The 20,659-nt window shown below is 45.1% G+C and overlaps 1 protein-coding gene across 3 annotated transcripts in view; it reads left to right on the forward strand.

Annotated features, from left to right (window-relative positions):
- Positions 1-20,659, forward strand: part of LOC109873537 (netrin-G2-like) — a 159,139-nt gene that overhangs the window by 86,328 nt on the left and 52,152 nt on the right. For 2 of the 3 annotated variants that reach the window (XM_031809345.1, XM_031809343.1), the window contains exons 4-5: positions 5,715-5,887; positions 9,533-9,568. In XM_031809345.1, coding sequence (XP_031665205.1) covers positions 5,715-5,887; positions 9,533-9,568 — 209 coding nt within the window. Of the gene's footprint in view, positions 1-5,714; positions 5,888-9,532; positions 9,569-11,818; positions 11,990-20,659 lie in introns of all 3 variants that reach the window. The other variant, XM_031809344.1, reaches the window with a different exon arrangement.

The following is a 20,659-nucleotide window of genomic DNA, read 5'->3' on the forward strand; positions in this document are numbered from 1 at the left end:
CCCATCAGGGAGATGAAGGCAGACCATCTGTTTGCGTTGCAATGTTGACTGCCCTAGGTTTTAAAAAAGCGCTAGGAGCATCCATATCCTTGAGGGTAGCAAAGCGAGACCTAATCAAGGCACCCTTCATTCTTTCATGTAGAAGCGACCTCAGTTCATGTCACTTGTCCTGTAATTTCATGACTAGTCCGGGGTCATTCTGGGTGAGCAATTTCAATTCAATAGATTTTATGTCCTGTTCAAGGGCCCTGATAGTCTCTTTTAACTTACGAGACAGAGCAGGATACAAGACAATCGTATTTGGGCCTTCCCAACCTCCCACCATTGTCTCTAGAACCTCCCACCATTGTCTCTAGAACCTCCCACCATTGTCTCTAGAACCTCCCACCATTGTCTCTAGAACCTCCCACCATTGTCTCTAGAACCTCCCACCATTGTCTCTAGAACCTCCCACCATTGTCTCTAGAACCTCCCACCATTGTCTCTAGAACCTCCCACCATTGTCTCAGGGACTCAAAACTCCCTTTTGTAACCCTCCATTTTCCCCCAAAACAACAAAAACATTTCACAAAACATGACATCATGTAACAATTTAACATTAAAGTACAAATAAGGTGATGACCTGCTTGGACCTTCCAACCCTACTACAGTAGTGATCAGATACATACAACCTGTCTAACCTTCCAACCCTACTACAGTAGTGATCAGATACATACAACCTGTCTAACCTTCCAACCCTACTACAGTAGAGATCAGATAAATTCAACCTGTCTAACCTTCCAACCCTACTACAGTAGTGATCAGATACATACAACCTGTCTAACCTTCCAACCCTACTACAGTAGAGATCAGATACATTCAACCTGTCTAACCTTCCAACCCTACTACAGTAGTGATCAGATACATACAACCTGTCTAACCTTCCAACCCTACTACAGTAGTGATCAAATACATACAACCTGTCTAACCTTCCAACCCTACTACAGTCGTGCTCAGATACATACAACCTGTCTAACCTTCCAACCCTACTACAGTAGTGATCAGATACATGCAACCTGTCTAACCTTCCAACCCTACTACAGTAGTGATCAGATACATACAACCTGTCTAACCTTACAACCCTACTACAGTAGTGATCAGATACATACAACCTGTCTAACCTTGCTGCACTGACACCACCTTCATTAACCTTTACCATGTGTACTGCCTAACTTTTGTATTCCTTACTCTCCACACATCAGAAAGCTCAAACTCAGTTAATAGACCAGACAGGCAAGTAGCTGACTGCAGGTGAGGTCTTCAGCAGTGCGGTCAACAGTAAAATCCACTGTACAGTTCCAGTCCCCCCCTAAAACCATACACTCCTCTTGGTCACACTGTCTTACGGTTTCCTTTATTTGATCAAATACAGCAATACGCTCTCTAACCTCATTAGGAGCATAAACATATATATTTTTTTTTAAATAACATCTGACTTGACTAATAAAACCCGACCCTTGACAATCTCTGTTGTAGATACCACCCAGCACTGAAATTAGTACCATGACTGAGTATATGCTGTCCCTCCCACCACATACCCCAGTCAACCTCGTTAGCTTCATCACTATGGGTCTCCTTTTCTGTTTTATTACTTCTAATACCCAAGCCCTCTTATTCCTGTCCCTTTCCTCATTAATATTGAAGAGAAACTACCCTTAGTACCTCCATATAGAAAAGAGAAAGGAAAAGCAGAAGAAACCACAGAGAAACCAGACGAAGAGAAAAAAAAACACCCTATGAGGCATGATCATCATCATTGTTTTAATTTTCTCTGAACCTGACCACGTTTCCCACTACCTTTTGATGCCGTGACAGCAGTAACACAGTTCCTCAAGCAAAAACTATTTTTCTCACTCAACTGGTCTAACCCCACCGTCCTCTGTAACATCACAGCTGACCTCACAAACTTATCAACATAAAATAAATGTGCCAATTTGACAGATTTCCCAAAAGTCTGATCCAGGAACCCATTAACCTCCTCTAGATTGTAAATTGAGTCATCACCAGCTGCTATCATATCAAGAGAGATATCCATATCCTTCTCCTGATCCTCCTCAACTGAGGACACATCTGACTCCCCTCAGCCACATCCCTCTCAACACTCCCCACTTGCACCCCATCACTCGTACCCGGAATCTCCTCCACTACCTGGGATACTAGCCCCACCTGATCCCCCTCCTCTACCCCATTACTCGTAGTGGGCATCTCCTCCACTACCTGGGATACTAGCCCCACCTGATCCCCCTCCTCTACCCCATTACTCGTAGTGGGCATCTCCTCCCAATACCTGGGAGACTAGCTTCACATGAACCCCCTCCTGTAACCCATCACTGGTACTTGCTCTCCAGATCTGCTGCATAACATTCCCATCTGGTACAAATCCCTGCCCTCAACACAGACAACTTGTTCCTCAGCAACAGGTGCTTGTGACTGCTCTACCACTGTCGGACCACCTCTCCTTACATCAGTGGGCCCAGGCTTTACGAGGACCTCCTGCACCCCTCCCTCCGCCTTCTCCCTTTTCGGACAAGCATGTCGCTTATGGCCACCATCCCCACACTCAAAACACTGTTGACTACCCATACTAGCATAAACCATATACCGTCTGTTGTCATACTTGACTTTAAACGATAACTCCAAAGGCTGCTCCGGCTAGTCCAAAAAAATAAACACCTGTCGCCAAAACGACATAACCTGTTTCAGAGCCGGGTGTTTGCAACCCAATGGGACAATCTTAATTGAACTTGCAAACTTCCCAAACCGCAATAACTCGCGCTCCAATAGCTCATTGGGAATAAACGGTGGTACATTCAAAATCGTTACCCTTGTTGACCGAGAGAAAAGCGGAGTAACTTGAATAAACATTCCTTTAAGAAGTACACCATGCTCAACCATCCGATCAACAAGACACTCTTCTTTAAGAAGTACACCATGCTCAACCATCCGATCAACAAGACACTCTTCTTTAAGAAGTACACCATGCTCAACCATCCGATCAACAAGACACTCTTCTGTAAGAAGTACACCATGCTCAACCATCCGATCAACAAGACACTCTTCTTTAAGAAGTACACCATGCTCAACCATCCGATCAACAAGACACTCTTCTGTAAGAAGTACACCATGCTCAACCATCCGATCAACCAGACACTCTTCTTTAAGAAGTACACCATGCTCAACCATACGATCAACAAGACGCTCTTCTTTAAGAAGTACACCATGCTCAACCATCCGATCAACAAGACGCTCTTCTTTAAGAAGTACACCATGCTCAACCATCCGATCAACAAGACGCTCTTCTTTAAGAAGTACACCATGCTCAACCATCTGATCTACAAGACGGTCTTCCTTAAGACAAAACACCACCGCTTTATTCATCCGTGACACATAAGCAACATTTTCATAGCCTACCTTCTCTCCTACCGCGACCAGAAACTCCTCCACAGTGACATTAGCTTCAGTAACACACCTTAAGCCATGCCGAAGTGACAGGGACGGCGTCTCCATGTGGGTCGCCATCCCCGCCAAAGCTAGGACAATTTCAACAAGAAAAACAATATGCTTAATTCAACCACAACAAAAAAATTAAAACAATCACCTTAATCATGCATAGGAAAAGGAAAACCACCAAGAGAAGTAAAACTAGAAAGAAAAAACAGGCGAACTAACTCCAGACAACACTCGCTCATACAATTCCCAGCATGCACCAAACACTCCCAGCATGCAGAGAGAGAAAGAGATTGGCAGACAGAGAGAGAGGAAGATTGAGGTGGTTATTTTGCCAGCATACAGGGTTTATTCTTTGAATATATTATGCAGACATTCAGATATCTGTTCACTCCAGCGGAAACAATCCGTATTGGAATCCAGCCGCTCATCTGGAAAAGGCGCTAATTTAGTCACATAATACGAATGCAACAAGATATCACAGATTCACATCATTCACATCATTTCTTGACATCCTTGGACATCCTTGGACATCCTTGGACATCCTTGGACAGAAATCTAGTAAATTGAGTTAATCTCCCACATAAACTCCAGATGATTTAGGCATATTAGGATCAGTTGAATGGGAAGTGTAGTTTTTTTGATGATATTTCCACACTATGAAGTCAAAAAGTGGAATTTCAACCTGTTCAGGTGGGATGGAATTGTTTTGCCGCTTCATAATGTTACAAACTGACAACAACCTTTCATTGCAGTCTGGTTTCTTTATTGGCTTTCAACAACAGAATTCAAGAGTGTTTACTCATTTGAAAAAATGTCAATAAATTTTGCAAAATTCTGAATATACTTTGTGATGATACTGAAGATTACACCATGGGCCATTGCATCATAGGCTTAACACAACAAGCAATACTAAGTATGTGTTTGGCCTCTGAGATGCAGAAGCCTATAGTTAGCCCTGTAGATAATCATGGCATTCTGCAATGAATAGATGGCAGACAGGGTATAGGCTAGGATGGTCCCACATGCAAATAGGCTGTTCTGTTCCTGCATCTTCTGGTGGTCTAATGAAAACAGTACAATAATGATACAACAAATTAAGATGCATTATGTACTGTATGCCTTTTGTTTTAATGACAAAACAAAGACACCTGTGGAAGTTCATCACTTTCAGGGTCCAACTCCAGCTCCAACTGACAGGTTGAATACCATGTGCCTTTGTTGTTGTTTTTGAAGGTGTAAGGGGTGGGGGTGGGCTCTAGACCATCCAATCAACCAATCAGGCTGTGTATGTACATATCTCTAATTTCATATGAAATGTTTTTTACTAACGCTCACACAATCAGATCAGCATTCCACTGGCCCAAGGAGGCTCTGGGAAATAAATTGTTTTAAAAAATATTATGGAGTGAGATATAATTTTTTTTAAACACACACACACAGTGATGTATAAGACATAAAGTGATGATTTCAAAACATTAAAAAATTAATTAAATTAAGAAATTGAATTAGCATAATAAAAAAATCCCCGTAAAAAGACCATGAGACATCCCGAAAATCGGTCTTCTCACAAATCGTCTGTAGCGTCCGAACGGTTTTACCTAGAAACGATTATGACCCCTCTATGGAAAGATGAGACTCTAAAGAACACGAGGGTGGTCTCCATTTCTGCGTCTTGGGACTCATCTGAAGTTGGTACAGCTGATCTGCCAACTTCAGTCTGTAGCATCCGAACAGTTTGGGCTACACACTAATATGACCCCTCTGTGGAAAGGTTTTGCTCTAGGATGCCCACAGGCCTCACAAGACTTGTCTTCAGGTCACCCGGTACCCGTTGAAAAAAATGAATGGAAGTATACAGTAACAGTCAACATTTTTGATACAACTACTTATTCTAAGATTTGTCTTTACTTGGACTATTTTCTACATTGTAGAATAATAGTGAAGACATCAAAACGATGAAATAACACATATGTAATCTTGTAGTAACCAAAAAAGTGTTAAACAATTCAAAATACATTTCATATTGAGATTCTTCAAAGCAGCCACCCTTTTCCTTGATGACAACTTTGCACCCCCCCCCCCTCCCCAAGGGATCTGAACTTCTTGACAAGGTGCCTAGGTGTTGGGTTAAAGTCGCTGCAATATGCTTAAGCGAGTACACACCGCACATGCATACTTCTGTGCCTCCTTTCACTCACACCCTTCTTCCTATCCCTTGTCCTCAGGTGTAAGTGTAACCTGCATTCGTCGCTGTGCCTGCTGCAAGAGGGGAACCTCCAGTGTCAGTGTGAACACAACACCACGGGACAGGACTGTCAGCGCTGCAAGAAGGGCTTCAAGGCCAAGTCTTGGAAAGCTGGCTCCTACCTGCCCACACCCAACGGATCTCCCAACACCTGTACGTATCCCCCATTTGTACAGTAGAGTTCTATTCTATTCTGTTTCTATTCATTTCTATTCTGTTCCTTGACCACTTTGAACAGGACCCACTTACATAGCTCACTCTTACCAAGTGAATTGAATTATATTCTTTACAGGTCCCAATTAGTTCAATTATGAGAATTGTACAGTATGTTGGAACCTGTTTATGATCTTTTACATAAAATATTATGTTCTTATTGATTCTAAATGTTTAATTGAACCATCTGTGAAGGATGGATGTGGATTCCCCTGTTAGAGTAGGGTTACCTGGGGGGATGTGGATTCCCCTGTTAGAGTAGGGTTACCTGGGGGGATGTGGATTCCCCTGTTAGAGTAGGGTTACCTGGGGGGCTGTGGATTCCCCAGACTTCTCCAACTAATTTCCTGAATGAAATGAGAGATGAAGAGACAGAGTTGTTTTTCTCTTACCCAGTGCATCATTTGTGAATCGGGAGGTGACGGAACAAAAAGTGAGCGCGAGAGTAGGGTTACCTGGGGGGCTCTGAGGTTCTGGAACATTGTTAGAGTAGGGTTACCCGGGGGGCTCTGAGGTTCTGGAACATTGTTAGAGTAGGGTTACCTGGGGGGCTCTGAGGTTCTGGAACATTGTTAGAGTAGGGTTACCTGGGGGGCTCTGAGGTTCTGGAACATTGTTAGAGTAGGGTTACCCGGGGGGCTCTGAGGTTCTGGAACATTGTTAGAGTAGGGTTACCTGGGGGGCTCTGAGGTTCTGGAACATTGTTAGAGTAGGGTTACCCGGGGGGCTCTGAGGTTCTGGAACATTGTTAGAGTAGGGTTACCTGGGGGGCTCTGAGGTTCTGGAACATTGTTAGAGTAGGGTTACCTGGGGGGCTCTGAGGTTCTGGAACATTGTTAGAGTAGGGTTACCTGGGGGGCTCTGAGGTTCTGGAACATTGTTAGAGTAGGGTTACCTGGGGGGCTCTGAGGTTCTGGAACATTGTTAGAGTAGGGTTACCCGGGGGGCTCTGAGGTTCTGGAACATTGTTAGAGTAGGGTTACCTGGGGGGCTCTGAGGTTCTGGAACATTGTTAGAGTAGGGTTACCCGGGGGGCTCTGAGGTTCTGGAACATTGTTAGAGTAGGGTTACCTGGGGGGCTCTGAGGTTCTGGAACATTGTTAGAGTAGGGTTACCCGGGGGGCTCTGAGGTTCTGGAACATTGTTAGAGTAGGGTTACCTGGGGGGCTCTGAGGTTCTGGAACATTGTTAGAGTAGGGTTACCTGGGGGGCTCTGAGGTTCTGGAACATTGTTAGAGTAGGGTTACCTGGGGGGCTCTGAGGTTCTGGAACATTGTTAGAGTAGGGTTACCCGGGGGGGCTCTGAGGTTCTGGAACATTGTTAGAGTAGGGTTACCTGGGGGGCTCTGAGGTTCTGGAACATTGTTAGAGTAGGGTTACCTGGGGGGCTCTGAGGTTCTGGAACATTGTTAGAGTATGGTTACCTGGGGGGCTCTGAGGTTCTGGAACATTGTTAGAGTAGGGTTACCTGGGGGGCTCTGAGGTTCTGGAACATTGTTAGAGTAGGGTTACCTGGGGGGCTCTGAGGTTCTGGAACATTGTTAGAGTAGGGTTACCTGGGGGGCTCTGAGGTTCTGGAACATTGTTAGAGTAGGGTTACCTGGGGGGCTCTGAGGTTCTGGAACATTGTTAGAGTAGGGTTACCTGGGGGGCTCTGAGGTTCTGGAACATTTGTTAGAGTAGGGTTACCTGGGGGGCTCTGAGGTTCTGGAACATTGTTAGAGTAGGGTTACCTGGGGGGCTCTGAGGTTCTGGAACATTGTTAGAGTAGGGTTACCTGGGGGGCTCTGAGGTTCTGGAACATTGTTAGAGTAGGGTTACCTGGGGGGCTCTGAGGTTCTGGAACATTGTTAGAGTAGGGTTACCTGGGGGGCTCTGAGGTTCTGGAACATTGTTAGAGTAGGGTTACCTGGGGGGCTCTGAGGTTCTGGAACATTGTTAGAGTAGGGTTACCTGGGGGGCTCTGAGGTTCTGGAACATTGTTAGAGTAGGGTTACCTGGGGGGCTCTGAGGTTCTGGAACATTGTTAGCCTATAGAGTCCTGGAAAAGTTTGGCCTTTTATAAACTCATTTGATAAATAATGCAATTTTACATCATTTTACATGACTGGACACTTAGCAGAATCTTTTTAAGACTGCACAAAAGATTGAAATGACAGGCTATTTTGACACTGACAAACTGAGAATCTGAGATCAATAAAAACAACCTTGTCTTGAATCCATTACTAGCCTGGGCCTAGGTGTGAGGAGACATTGTACAATAAGAGGAGGAAAGTATAGATCTAAAAAAGCTTTCACTGACTCACCCGTTGATGCCCAGCTCACTTGCCGGCGATGTCCGATGCACTCTCTTGTTTTACTTTGTACCTAGGCTACTGTTCGCTAGGCCTATTTGGAAGTTGCTCAAATATTTTGGCAACATACAGACAGATTAGAGACTTCTCTTTTCATCTGAAAACATTTGCTTTCCAACCTGTGTTTTCCCGCATTTCTTTTAAAAATATTGCAAAAGGCCTGTTTTGGCTGCATGCTGTTCACTGACATATTTGCTGCGCTTTCCTGACACCTTGTGATTGGCATAGACAGAATTCACAGCGAGGCATTTAAAAATAAAAGGGAGCTATTGATCCTCTATGGCGAAATTATAGGCCTAATCCTGGTGGACTGTTCTGAATGATTTAATTTATTTTTGAACAGAGAGCAGTAGTCCTAATTCTATAACTTTGACAAATGTATTTAAATTTATCAGAGGTGCTGCAGCACAAATCCCACGACTATGATTCTTTAAGGAAAACATTTAAAAAATATTTCCACGAGAGGTTCCAGATCCTGTACCTCAGAGCAGAGAGCAGTGTAGTGTAGTGTGGAGGGGGGGGATCTTGTTGGAGAATGTACTGTTGCTCGCACTGGCGATGATAAAATAATAATCTAGGCCAGGCAGCACATCCCATCCTGCCATAACCCCCCCCCCCAAACCCCTCCTCTGCCTCCCTTCGTCCACCACTGCAGAGCACCCTCCCTGCCTCCCAGCCTGGACTCTTCTGTCAGCTCTCTGGCAGATCAAGCCTGCTCTGGGGGCGGCCCAACTCCTCTGGCACTTGCCTGGTGGCGAGAGCCTATGCCTCCCCTATCATCCCATGATCAGAGAACCAGAGTTGGGTAGAGAACAGGGGCCTGGATGAACAGATTTGAGTGGTGTTCTACTGCAGAGGATCTAGTAGCAAACTGCATACAGATCAGAGTTCCTCTGTCCTCATCCCACAGACTGTGCAGGCTTTTGTTCCACCCCAGCACCAGCACAACTAATTTAACTAATTATGGCCAAATTATTAATGGTAGTTGATTGGTTGTATCAGGTGTGTTGGTGATGTTGGGCTGGAGCAAAAGCCTGAACACTCCTGTAGGTACCCACCAAGGTCAGGCCAGGATTAAAGAAAGCTGATATGCAGTTTTTTGACGCACAACACACACAAGATCATTCTACAGAGTGTGATTAACAAGGTCGGGAAGACTGCATAAATAAACAGATACTTATACAGTTTCTTTTTGTTCTCCCCCCCCCCCCTCTCTCGCCCTGTTTTTCAGGTGCAATCGCTGGTGCCCCCACAGGCGGTGGTTCTAGTAAGTAATAACAAGCCAAGAAGAGGATGTTGCATTCACACTCTCTCTCTCTCTCTCTCTCTCTCTCTCTCTCTCTCTCTCTCTCTCTCTCTCTCTCTCTCTCTCTCTCTCTCGTTACATATCTCTGTTCTTCAGCTTCCGCTCTTCTTCTTTTGTTGGTTGCAGTGCTGGACTTGTCTTCCATATCATTGATAGGACGTCCTGTACGGTTGCTACCATGGCATCGAAATGTCATTTTTTCATCCCAGCTACACTAGCTTCCACTGCAGGAATCTTTTCACAGTTCTGTCTCTCTTATGTTAGAATGAAGTCACTGGTGGAGAGGCATGGGAGAGAAAAAGAGAATGAAATAAAGAGGGGGAAGAGAGAGAGGGAAATGTGGGCTGAGAAATGTGGGCTGTAATGCGGTGTGTGTGTGTGTGAGAGAGAGAGAGAGGGGGATAGGACGTGAGCATGAAAGGTAGAGAGGGGGAGCAGGGGAATTTGTAAGTGTGCTGTAATACGGTGTGATTGTGAGTGAGGAGCTCCTAGAGGAATGAATCAAATGGAATTTGATTAGAGATACTCTCTGTGGAGACACTCTCAGCTCAGAGCGCTTAGATGGAAATGATCAGCAAAGTGGCAACATCAGACCTGACAGACAGCACTGGGCTCTCCTGGTTAGTCTACAGGACTTTTTTTGCACGGAATTGATCTTTTTCACAAAATATAGCATGTTACAAACGGCACCCCACTGACTGGGGATCTTTGGGGTTAAGATAGACTTCACCCCATAGGACTGACTGGGGATCTTTGGGGTTAAGATAGACTTCACCCCATAGGACTGACTGGGGATCTTTGGGGTTAAGATAGACTTCACCCCATAGGACTGACTGGGGATCTTTGGGGTTAAGATAGACTTCACCCCATAGGACTGACTGGGGATCTTTGGGGTTAAGATAGACTTCACCCCATAGGACTGACTGGGGATCTTTGGGGTTAAGATAGACTTCACCCCATAGGACTGACTGGGGATCTTTGGGGTTAAGATAGACTTCACCCCATAGGACTGACTGGGGATCTTTGGGGTTAAGATAGACTTCACCCCATAGGACTGACTGGGGATCTTTGGGGTTAAGATAGACTTCACCCCATAGGACTGACTGGGGATCTTTGGGGTTAAGATAGACTTCACCCCATAGGACTGACTGGGGATCTTTGGGGTTAAGATAGACTTCACCCCATAGGACTGACTGGGGATCTTTGGGGTTAAGATAGACTTCACCCCATAGGACTGACTGGGGATCTTTGGGGTTAAGATAGACTTCACCCCATAGGACTGACTGGGGATCTTTGGGGTTAAGATAGACTTCACCCCATAGGACTGACTGGGGATCTTTGGGGTTAAGATAGACTTCACCCCATAGGACTGACTGGGGACCTTTGGGGTTAAGATAGACTTCACCCCATAGGACTGACTGGGGATCTTTGGGGTTAAGATAGACTTCACCCCATAGGACTGACTGGGGATCTTTGGGGTTAAGATAGACTTCACCCCATAGGACTGACTGGGGATCTTTGGGGTTAAGATAGACTTCACCCCATAGGACTGACTGGGGATCTTTGGGGTTAAGATAGACTTGTAAAACTATTATTAGACTTGGCTTAAAGCTATTCAAGGATAAACAAATATGACATATGCTTTTAGACTAGTCATATATAGGACTAGCCAATGTTGTAGTGCAGTGGTAGGCAACCCTGGTCCTGGAGTACTGCAGGCACTTCATGTTTCTGATTTAACCCACCTGGAAGACCAGGTGTGTTGAATTTAGGCAATCACTGAACTGATCAATTATCTCAGTTGGTCAGGGCTGCGTTCAGTAGATGCAAATGTAATAGAATGTTCAATTGAACAGAAGCATTGTTGTATTGAATGACCAGTTGAAAAACCGGGACGGGTTGTGGGTTCAAAATGTACCGCTGCTCTTTAAATAAGTCACTCGTTGCCTCAAGCCACACCCCTGCACACCCACTAAATGGACCAAACGTATCTCAAAGTCTGTTCAAGAACGTTTCAGGAAAACGTGTCGTTCAGTACAAACCATTCCGCAATGTAACAAATGTTCAAGCACCAGTGGTTTAGGGCCTAGTTGGAACAAAATCCTGCAGTACCTGCGGCACTCCAGGAACAGGGTTAACTACCCCTGATTTTTTGAGTGGAGAGGGGAGATGTTTTGTTTGTTCGTCAACTTGAAATCTGTTTTCTCACAGAACTGTCAGAAACTTTGCCTTTGACCACCACAACCACTACTTCAGCCCCCACTACAACCTCCATAAGTGAAAGTGAACCTGAAACTACAACCGTATTCCCCACTACCACACCAGAACCAGACCTGACCACAACCGCTACTCAAGAAGCTTCTGCTACTACTACTCAGGAAGGTGGGCACCTAGAGAAGATAGACTTAGTGGTAGTGGGTAGAGTAGATATAGGTACAGTAGAAAAATATAGACTTATCATAGACAATAATTGTGTGTGTGTGTGTCATGTGTCTGTGCCCATGCACACGTGTGTGTGCATTATCATTAAAGTACATTATCATTAAAGTGCATTATCATTAAAGTCTCTTTTGTCAAACCATCCATCATCTTGGTTGACATTAATGATGTGATGTGTCCATGTAGTCCATCCATAGGAGAGAGTGGGCGTTGTGCTACTATAGAATGGACAGGTTGGCTGGATTCTTTCTGATTGACTGGATTTGAGGAGCCCCTATCCGACAGGACCAAACACCCTGTCAAGACCGTGAATATAAAGTGGTCCTCAGAACCAGGTCTAGTCCCGACCGACAACGGTCCTAGGTTAAATTTAAACCTGACATCTTGGGAGCCAGAGGGCCAATCGTGTTCCTCCGGGAAAAGCACTTAGTGTGTAGGGAGGAGGGAGGGAGAGGACGGCGAAAGAGGGAATGACAGGAACGTCGTGTCTGATGTCGTCAGAATTTTCTTTGAGGAAATCCATTAAATGCTGTTGTTGAATTGCACAGCACTTTTCCGTATTTTAAGGCCGATGTCAAGAGCTCCTATAGAGTCACTGATGAGCTGTGATTGAGGAGCAGCTCTAAAACATCAAAAAGAAACAGTCATCTCGTTACCAGTCTGGTGTGCAATCTGTGTGTTTATGGATGGCTCAGAGAAACTCATATATCATCCTCCCGGGGATCCGAGCTCTCACTCACTCCCCCACCTCCCCATCACCTCCCTACAGGTAGAGTACATGCTGTGCCTGACCAGGAGTCCACCCTCTTCTCATGGATCTAAGAATAAAAACCCTGATAATTCCAAGTCCAGTCATAACACACGTGTGTGCGTGCGTGTAGGCATGGGGATGCTTCTTCCCTGCAGAAAGAATGCACATTCCATCCACACGAGTTTGTCTACAGAGTTAGAGAAGTGTGTCATACTTAATTAAATAAGGCACAAGAGGCAGTGCTGTGTCATGAATACAGTTGCAAGTAAATGGCGTTGTTTGGCCCTACACAATAACCGTCATCATGGTAGCATTCACATGAATGTAGAAGTGTTTAGAAACATATTCTATTTTTATTTACAATAAAAGTGACACCAAAATGACAGTACATTATTTACTGTTAATTTCTATTGGGCACAAAATAATCTGAAACACAATGTGAAATGCTGTCATTTCTAAACAGTTCACCCAATATGGATGAAAATACCCTCAAAATAAAGCTGACAGTCTGCACTTTTACCTCAAATCCATGTTATATTTCAAATCCAAAGTGCTGAACTACAGAGCCAAAACAACAAAAAATGTGTCACTGTTCAAATACTTTTGGAGCTCACTGTAGGGAAAGGGAAATGGGATACCTAGTCAGTTGCACAAATGAATGCAATTCTTACAAAATGTGTCTACCGCATTTAACCCAACCACTCTGGATCAGAGAGCTGCAGAGGGCTGCCTTAATCTGTAGATCCACTCTCCCTTATTAGTCTCATGGGCCTCCCTCCCCCAGCCAGTCAGCCGGTCAGTCTCTGCTACTGAGCATGCTCAGATGGACAGGGGATTAGTAGTCCAGTGGCCAGCCAGAAGGATCTACAGAGCTCTGACCCCATTGGTCAATTTGGCCAGATGGGTGTGGGGAGGGGAGAGGAGAGGAGGGCTGGTCAGAGGGAGAATCTCAATTGCATTCTACTCGCATCCTCTCTCGTTGCCTCCTTTTCAAAACACATTGGAGGAGAAGGTCGGAGGGGAGGGATCTTTGGCTTTCTCATGCAATGGGATTTGAGAAGGAGGCGAGGAGAGGAGGAGTATGCAATTGAGATTCTCCCAGAGAGACCAAATCCTTGGGCCCACTTGACCCCTCCCCTTCCTAAATCTGCCTTTGCAGATAGAGGCCTTGGCAGGTCAAGCGGCATTCCCTATCTGCTAACTAAGAAACACAGACACTTGCTGCGCAAGCATACAAACAGTCTATCCTCCTATGCTCTAGTAACAGTCCAGTAGGACTCAACTTTGCATAAACATGACCATTTATTAAACCCAGAGAAATCCAAACCTAATAACAATGTAGTCTGTAGGAGAACACGCGTTTTTTTTTTAAACATCCTGTCACTCATCTGGGTGTTATTAGGTGTTCTGGGAACGTTATCTCGATCCCTCCCTGAATCACATTACCATTGTTAGCGTTGCGCAAATGGCTGTCTAGCACTGCAGTAACAAATGCCAGGCACACCAAAACTGGCAGGCGGCATTTAATGTCATTGTGATCGTTTATCCTGCCTACATTAACCCAAACAATTGACAAATTGTCTCATTTTACGCAGATGTGTTTGCGTGACAGGAAAGAGTAGAAATACAAGGGACGTGGAGGGTATATGTGTTGTGTGTGTGTTGTGTGTGCTCAAACACCTGCATTTTGGAGCTTCCTTACTAAAGAAAGAAAAAAAATAGACTATATTTGTATGCAGCTTTTTTGTTGTTTTACATTGTTTGTGACACATATTAATGCCAAAATAACAGGCAAAACAGGCAACAAAAAACATTTATATTTTTTGCATTTATTTTTTTAGCTAAACAGGTGGGGCTCAAGACAGGTGAGGCTCTGCCCTGTTTGATGGGTCACCAATGACCTATAGTCATCCAAAGACTATTCACTCTTAGAAAAAAGGGTTCCAAAAGGGTTATTTTAATCTGAACAACTGCTTTTGGAAGACAAAGGTTATTTTAAAGGCAAAGGGTTCAATCGAGAACCTTTAACCTTTAACTGTTTTTTGGAAGAAGTATTATTTGATGATTCCTTAGAAGGCAAGAAGGGTTCTTAGAAGGCAAGAAGGGTTCTACATAGAAACATATATAATATTTCCCGGCATGCTCTATTGCAGGGCGATTTTCAAAATTGTTCCTTTTAATATCTGTGTTTTTGCATGTACATTGTATGATTGATACGTTTTATGCTACACAAAGATAAATAGCATACCTTTTTCCACACTAATCCAATCTGTTAGAAGTTTGACTCATTGCACCCGTTACTGAGATAGTTGTTCCAGTTTAAATTATTGAGGTTGTCGGTATTCAATCTTCCCTACCCTGGCAGTCATTTTGAATGCAGGTTGCGGGTGAATACAAATTCCAACTGTTGGATATCCTAACTCTGGCTTGATTCCTATAGGAATTACAAATCACTTTGCAAGCCAGCATGATGTGACTTGCAGGCCTGATGTGGCATGTAAACCAAGAGTTTCCCAACACCACTGTGTTATGGTAAAACTAGGCCATCACAGTAAGGCCTTGTGATATATGTAATGTATTGTCATGAAGTTCCATTTTAATGACAACATTTGCCTAGATCAGGTTTTCTTAAACTATAGTTTGGGACCCAAATTGGGCCCTGGGCATCTATTTCTTCTTAATTTGGGTTGTTTGAGGACAGTACATTTCTCATTTGGGTCTTGAGCTGAAAAAGCTTAAAACGGCAGCCATCTCCTCCGGCGCCATTATTATAATGTATCTAATTCTGACCTAGATAGTAATTTGGTGAAATCCACAGGCCTTTAAAAGGAAAGAATTTAACAACCATGTCTGCGGTCACTAATACTGCTTTCACACAGTATTTAGCCTTCAGAAAAATTGGGGCAATGTTTATATGACCCCCTTACAAACAGGCACCTTTTATACCTCCCGTGCACATGCCGGCATACAGGGGACAAGTGTTAGTAGTGGTGTGCAGATGTAGGTGGTTGTCTATTTTAATAAATCTATTGAGAAAATACACCATCAAAAATAAATTCATTGTTAATTCATTTAGGCAGGTCCTAAAAAAAACATTTTAAGACTAATCAAATGTATTTTAAAATGTTTAAAATCCAAGATGGCGTAGCAGTAAGTCGTCCTGTCGTGTCGTGTCGTGTCCCTGTATATTTTGTTTATATTTTGTTTATTTTTCGTTTTTTACATAGCTATCCCTTTAAAAACATTTTGCTAAACCTAAGCTTCCAAATACGCTGGATCTTCACAACTAGCCCCTGGCTAGCGTTTCCACCCACTTAGCTTGAAGCTAGCCCGGCCTGCGCTACCACCGTAGCATACTCCTGAGCTACAATACCCGGGCCCACGACCGGTCTATCGATGTCACCGCATGAAGAGGAATAAACAGACTCACCCCATCGCGACGTCCCCCAAAGGCTAACTCTCTAGCCCTCGCTATCTCCCTGCTTGCTAATTCGGCCTGCTAACTGCTAGCTTGTCCAGCTCCGGTCCGCTAACTGCTACCTTGTCTAGCCCGGGCCTACAAACTGTTAGCTTGTTAGCACAGGCCTGCTAACCGCCTGAATCGCCGCGTCCCAAACGCCCACCGGACCCATATTTACTTTCTATCTCTTTTGACTTTTAATTTGTTTATACCTTCCGGAAACCTGCCTCACCCAATGTGATACGGAATCGCTATTATTTTTTATTTATTTTTAGAACACACTCAAGAACCTCCAGAAGCTAACCAGCTAACTAGCTACAAGCTATTTAGTCATTGTTCGTTTTCTTTTTACCTGGATAACACTCGCCAGGCCAGCTTCCCTTCCCCATCCACCGCTGCCCCCTGGACACTGATCTCTTGGCTACATAGCTGATGCACGCTGGACTGTCCATAAATCACGGTACTCCATTCTGCTTGTTTGTTTTATCTGTTGGCCCCGTTGCCTAGTCTACGCCATTTTACCTGCTGTTGTTGTGCTAGCTGATTAGCTGTTGTCTCACCTACTGTTTTAGCTAGCTTTCCCAATTCAACACCTGTGATTACTGTATGCCTCGCTGTATGTCTCTCTCAAATGTCAATATGCCTTGTATACTGTTGTTCAGGTTAGTTATCATTGTTTTAGTTCACAATGGAGCCCCTAGTTCCACTCTTCATACCCCTGATAACTCCTTTGTCCCACCTCCCACACATGCGGTGACCTCACCCATTACTACCAGCATGTCCAGAGATACAACCTCTCTCATCATCACCCAGTGCCTGGGCTTACCTCCGCTGTACCCGCACCCCACCATACCCCTGTCTGCGCATTATGCCCTGAATATATTCTACCATGCCCAGAAAACTGCTCCTCTTATTCTCTGTCCCCAACGCTCTAGGCGACCAGTTTTGATAGCCTTTAGCCGCACCCTCATACTACTCCTTCTCTGTTCCGCGGGTGATGTGGAGGTAAACCCAGGCCCTGCATGTCCCCAGGCACCCTCATTTGTTGACTTCTGTGTTCGAAAAAGCCTTGGTTTCATGCATGTCAACATCAGAAGCCTCCTCCCTAAGTTTGTCTTACTCACTGCTTTAGCACACTCTGCTAACCCTGATGTCCTTGCTGTGTCTGAATCCTGGCTCAGGAAGGCCACCAAAAATTCAGAGATTTCCATACCCAACTATAACATCTTCCGTCAAGATAGAACTGCCAAAGGGGGAGGAGTTGCAGTTTACTGCAGAGAGAGCCTGCAAAGTAATGTCATACTTTCCAGGTCCATACCCAAACAGTTCGAACTACTAATTTTGAAAATTACTCTCTCCAGAAATAAGTCTCTCACGGTTGCCGCCTGCTACCGACCCCCCTCAGCTCCCAGCTGTGCCCTGGACACCATTTGTGAATTGATCGCCCCCCATCTAGCTTCAGAGTTTGTTCTGTTAGGTGACCTAAACTGGGATATGCTTAACACCCCGCCAGTCCTACAATCTAAGCTAGATGCCCTCAATCTCACACAAATCATCAAGGAACCCACCAGGTACAACCCTAACTCTGTAAACAAGGGCACCCTCATAGACGTCATCCTGACCAACTGGCCCTCCAAATACACCTCCGCTGTCTTCAACCAGGATCTCAGCGATCACTGCCTCATTGCCTGTATCCGCTATGGAGCCGCAGTCAAACGACCACCCCTCATCACTGTCAAACGCTCCCTAAAACACTTCTGTGAGCAGGCCTTTCTAATCGACCTGGCCCGGGTATCCTGGAAGGACATTGACCTCATCCCGTCAGTTGAGGATGCCTGGTCATTCTTTAAAAGTAACTTCCTCACCATTTTAGATAAGCATGCTCCGTTCAAAAAATGCAGAACTAAGAACAGATACAGCCCTTGGTTCACCCCAACCCTGACTGCCCTCGACCAGCACAAAAACATCCTGTGGCGGACTGCAATAGCATCGAATAGTCCCCGTGATATGCAACTGTTCAGGGAAGTCCGGAACCAATACACGCAGTCAGTCAGGAAAGCTAAGGCCAGCTTCTTCAGGCAGAAGTTTGCATCCTGTAGCTCCAACTCCAAAAAGTTCTGGGACACTGTGAAGTCCATGGAGAACAAGAGCACCTCCTCCCAGCTGCCCACTGCACTGAGGCTAGGTAACACGGTCACCACTGATAAATCCATGATTATCGAAAACTTCAATAAGCATTTCTCAACGGCTGGCCATGCCTTCCGCCTGGCTACTTCAACCTCGGCCAACAGCTCCGCCCCCCCCGCAGCTCCTCGCCCAAGCCTCTCCAGGTTCTCCTTTACCCAAATCCAGATAGCAGATGTTCTGAAAGAGCTGCAAAACCTGGACCCGTACAAATCAGCTGGGCTTGACAATCTGGACCCTCTATTTCTGAAACTATCTGCCACCATTGTCGCAACCCCTATTACCAGCCTGTTCAACCTCTCTTTCATCTCGTCTGAGATCCCCAAGGATTGGAAAGCTGCCGCAGTCATCCCCCTCTTCAAAGGGGGAGACACCCTGGACCCAAACTGTTACAGACCTATATCCATCCTGCCCTGCCTATCTAAGGTCTTCGAAAGCCAAGTCAACAAACAGGTCACTGACCATCTCGAATCCCACCGTACCTTCTCCGCTGTGCAATCTGGTTTCCGAGCCGGTCATGGGTGCACCTCAGCCACACTCAAGGTACTAAACGACATCATAACCGCCATCGATAAAAGACAGTACTGTGCAGCCGTCTTCATCGACCTTGCCAAGGCTTTCGACTCTGTCAATCACCATATTCTTATCGGCAGACTCAGTAGCCTCGGTTTTTCGGATGACTGCCTTGCCTGGTTCACCAATTACTTTGCAGACAGAGTTCAGTGTGTCAAATCGGAGGGCATGCTGTCCGGTCCTCTGGCAGTCTCTATGGGGGTGCCACAGGGTTCAATTCTCGGGCCGACTCTTTTCTCTGTGTATATCAAGGATGTTGCTCTTGCTGCGGGCGATTCCCTGATCCACCTCTACGCAGACGACACCATTCTATATACTTTCGGCCCGTCTTTGGACACTGTGCTATCTAACCTCCAAACAAGCTTCAATGCCATACAACACTCCTTCCGTGGCCTCCAACTGCTCTTAAACGCTAGTAAAACCAAATGCATGCTTTTCAACCGGTCGCTGCCTGCACCTGCATGCCCGACTAGCATCACCACCCTGGATGGTTCCGACCTAGAATATGTGGACGTCTATAAGTACCTAGGTGTCTGGCTAGACTGCAAACTCTCCTTCCAGACTCATATCAAACATCTCCAATCGAAAATCAAATCAAGAGTCGGCTTTCTATTCCGCAACAAAGCCTCCTTCACTCAAGCCGCCAAGCTTACCCTAGTAAAACTGACTATCCTACCGATCCTCGACTTCGGCGATGTCATCTACAAAATGGCTTCCAACACTCTACTCAGCAAACTGGATGCAGTCTATCACAGTGCCATCCGTTTTGTCACTAAAGCACCTTATACCACCCACCACTGCGACTTGTACGCTCTAGTCGGCTGGCCCTCGCTACATATTCGTCGCCAGACCCACTGGCTCCAGGTCATCTACAAGTCTATGCTAGGTAAAGCTCCGCCTTATCTCAGCTCACTGGTCACGATGGCAACACCCATCCGTAGCACGCGCTCCAGCAGGTGTATCTCACTGATCATCCCTAAAGCCAACACCTCATTTGGCCGCCTTTCGTTCCAGTACTCTGCTGCCTGTGACTGGAACGAATTGCAAAAATCGCTGAAGTTGGAGACTTTTATCTCCCTCACCAACTTCAAACATCAGCTATCTGAGCAGCTAACCGATCGCTGCAGCTGTACATAGTCTATTGGTAAATAGCCCACCCTTTTCACATACCTCATCCCCATACTGTTTTTATTTATTTACTTTTCTGCTCTTCTGCACACCAATATCTCTACCTGTACATGACCATCTGATCTTTTATCACTCCAGTGTTAATCTGCAAAATTGTAATTATTTGCCTACCTCCTCATGCCTTTTGCACACATTGTATATAGACCCCCCCTTTGTTTTCTACTGTGTTATTGACTTGTTAATTGTTTACTCCATGTGTAACTCTTTGTTGTATGCTCACACTGCTATGCTTTATCTTGGCCAGGTCGCAGTTGCAAATGAGAACTTGTTCTCAACTAGCCTACCTGGTTAAATAAAGGTGAAATAAATAAAAATAAATAAAAGGCCTATGTTGCGAGTCTGTGCAGCCATGGCTTCCAAAACGTCTGTGTACGCTATCCCTGATGCACTGCAAATGAAGTATGAGCAATGAAGTAAGCTTCATGCGACATCTTTTTGAGAGCGAACCCATTACACA

The sequence above is a fragment of the Oncorhynchus kisutch genome, linkage group LG29, assembly GCF_002021735.2.
Source record: "Oncorhynchus kisutch isolate 150728-3 linkage group LG29, Okis_V2, whole genome shotgun sequence".
NCBI lineage: Eukaryota > Metazoa > Chordata > Actinopteri > Salmoniformes > Salmonidae > Oncorhynchus > Oncorhynchus kisutch.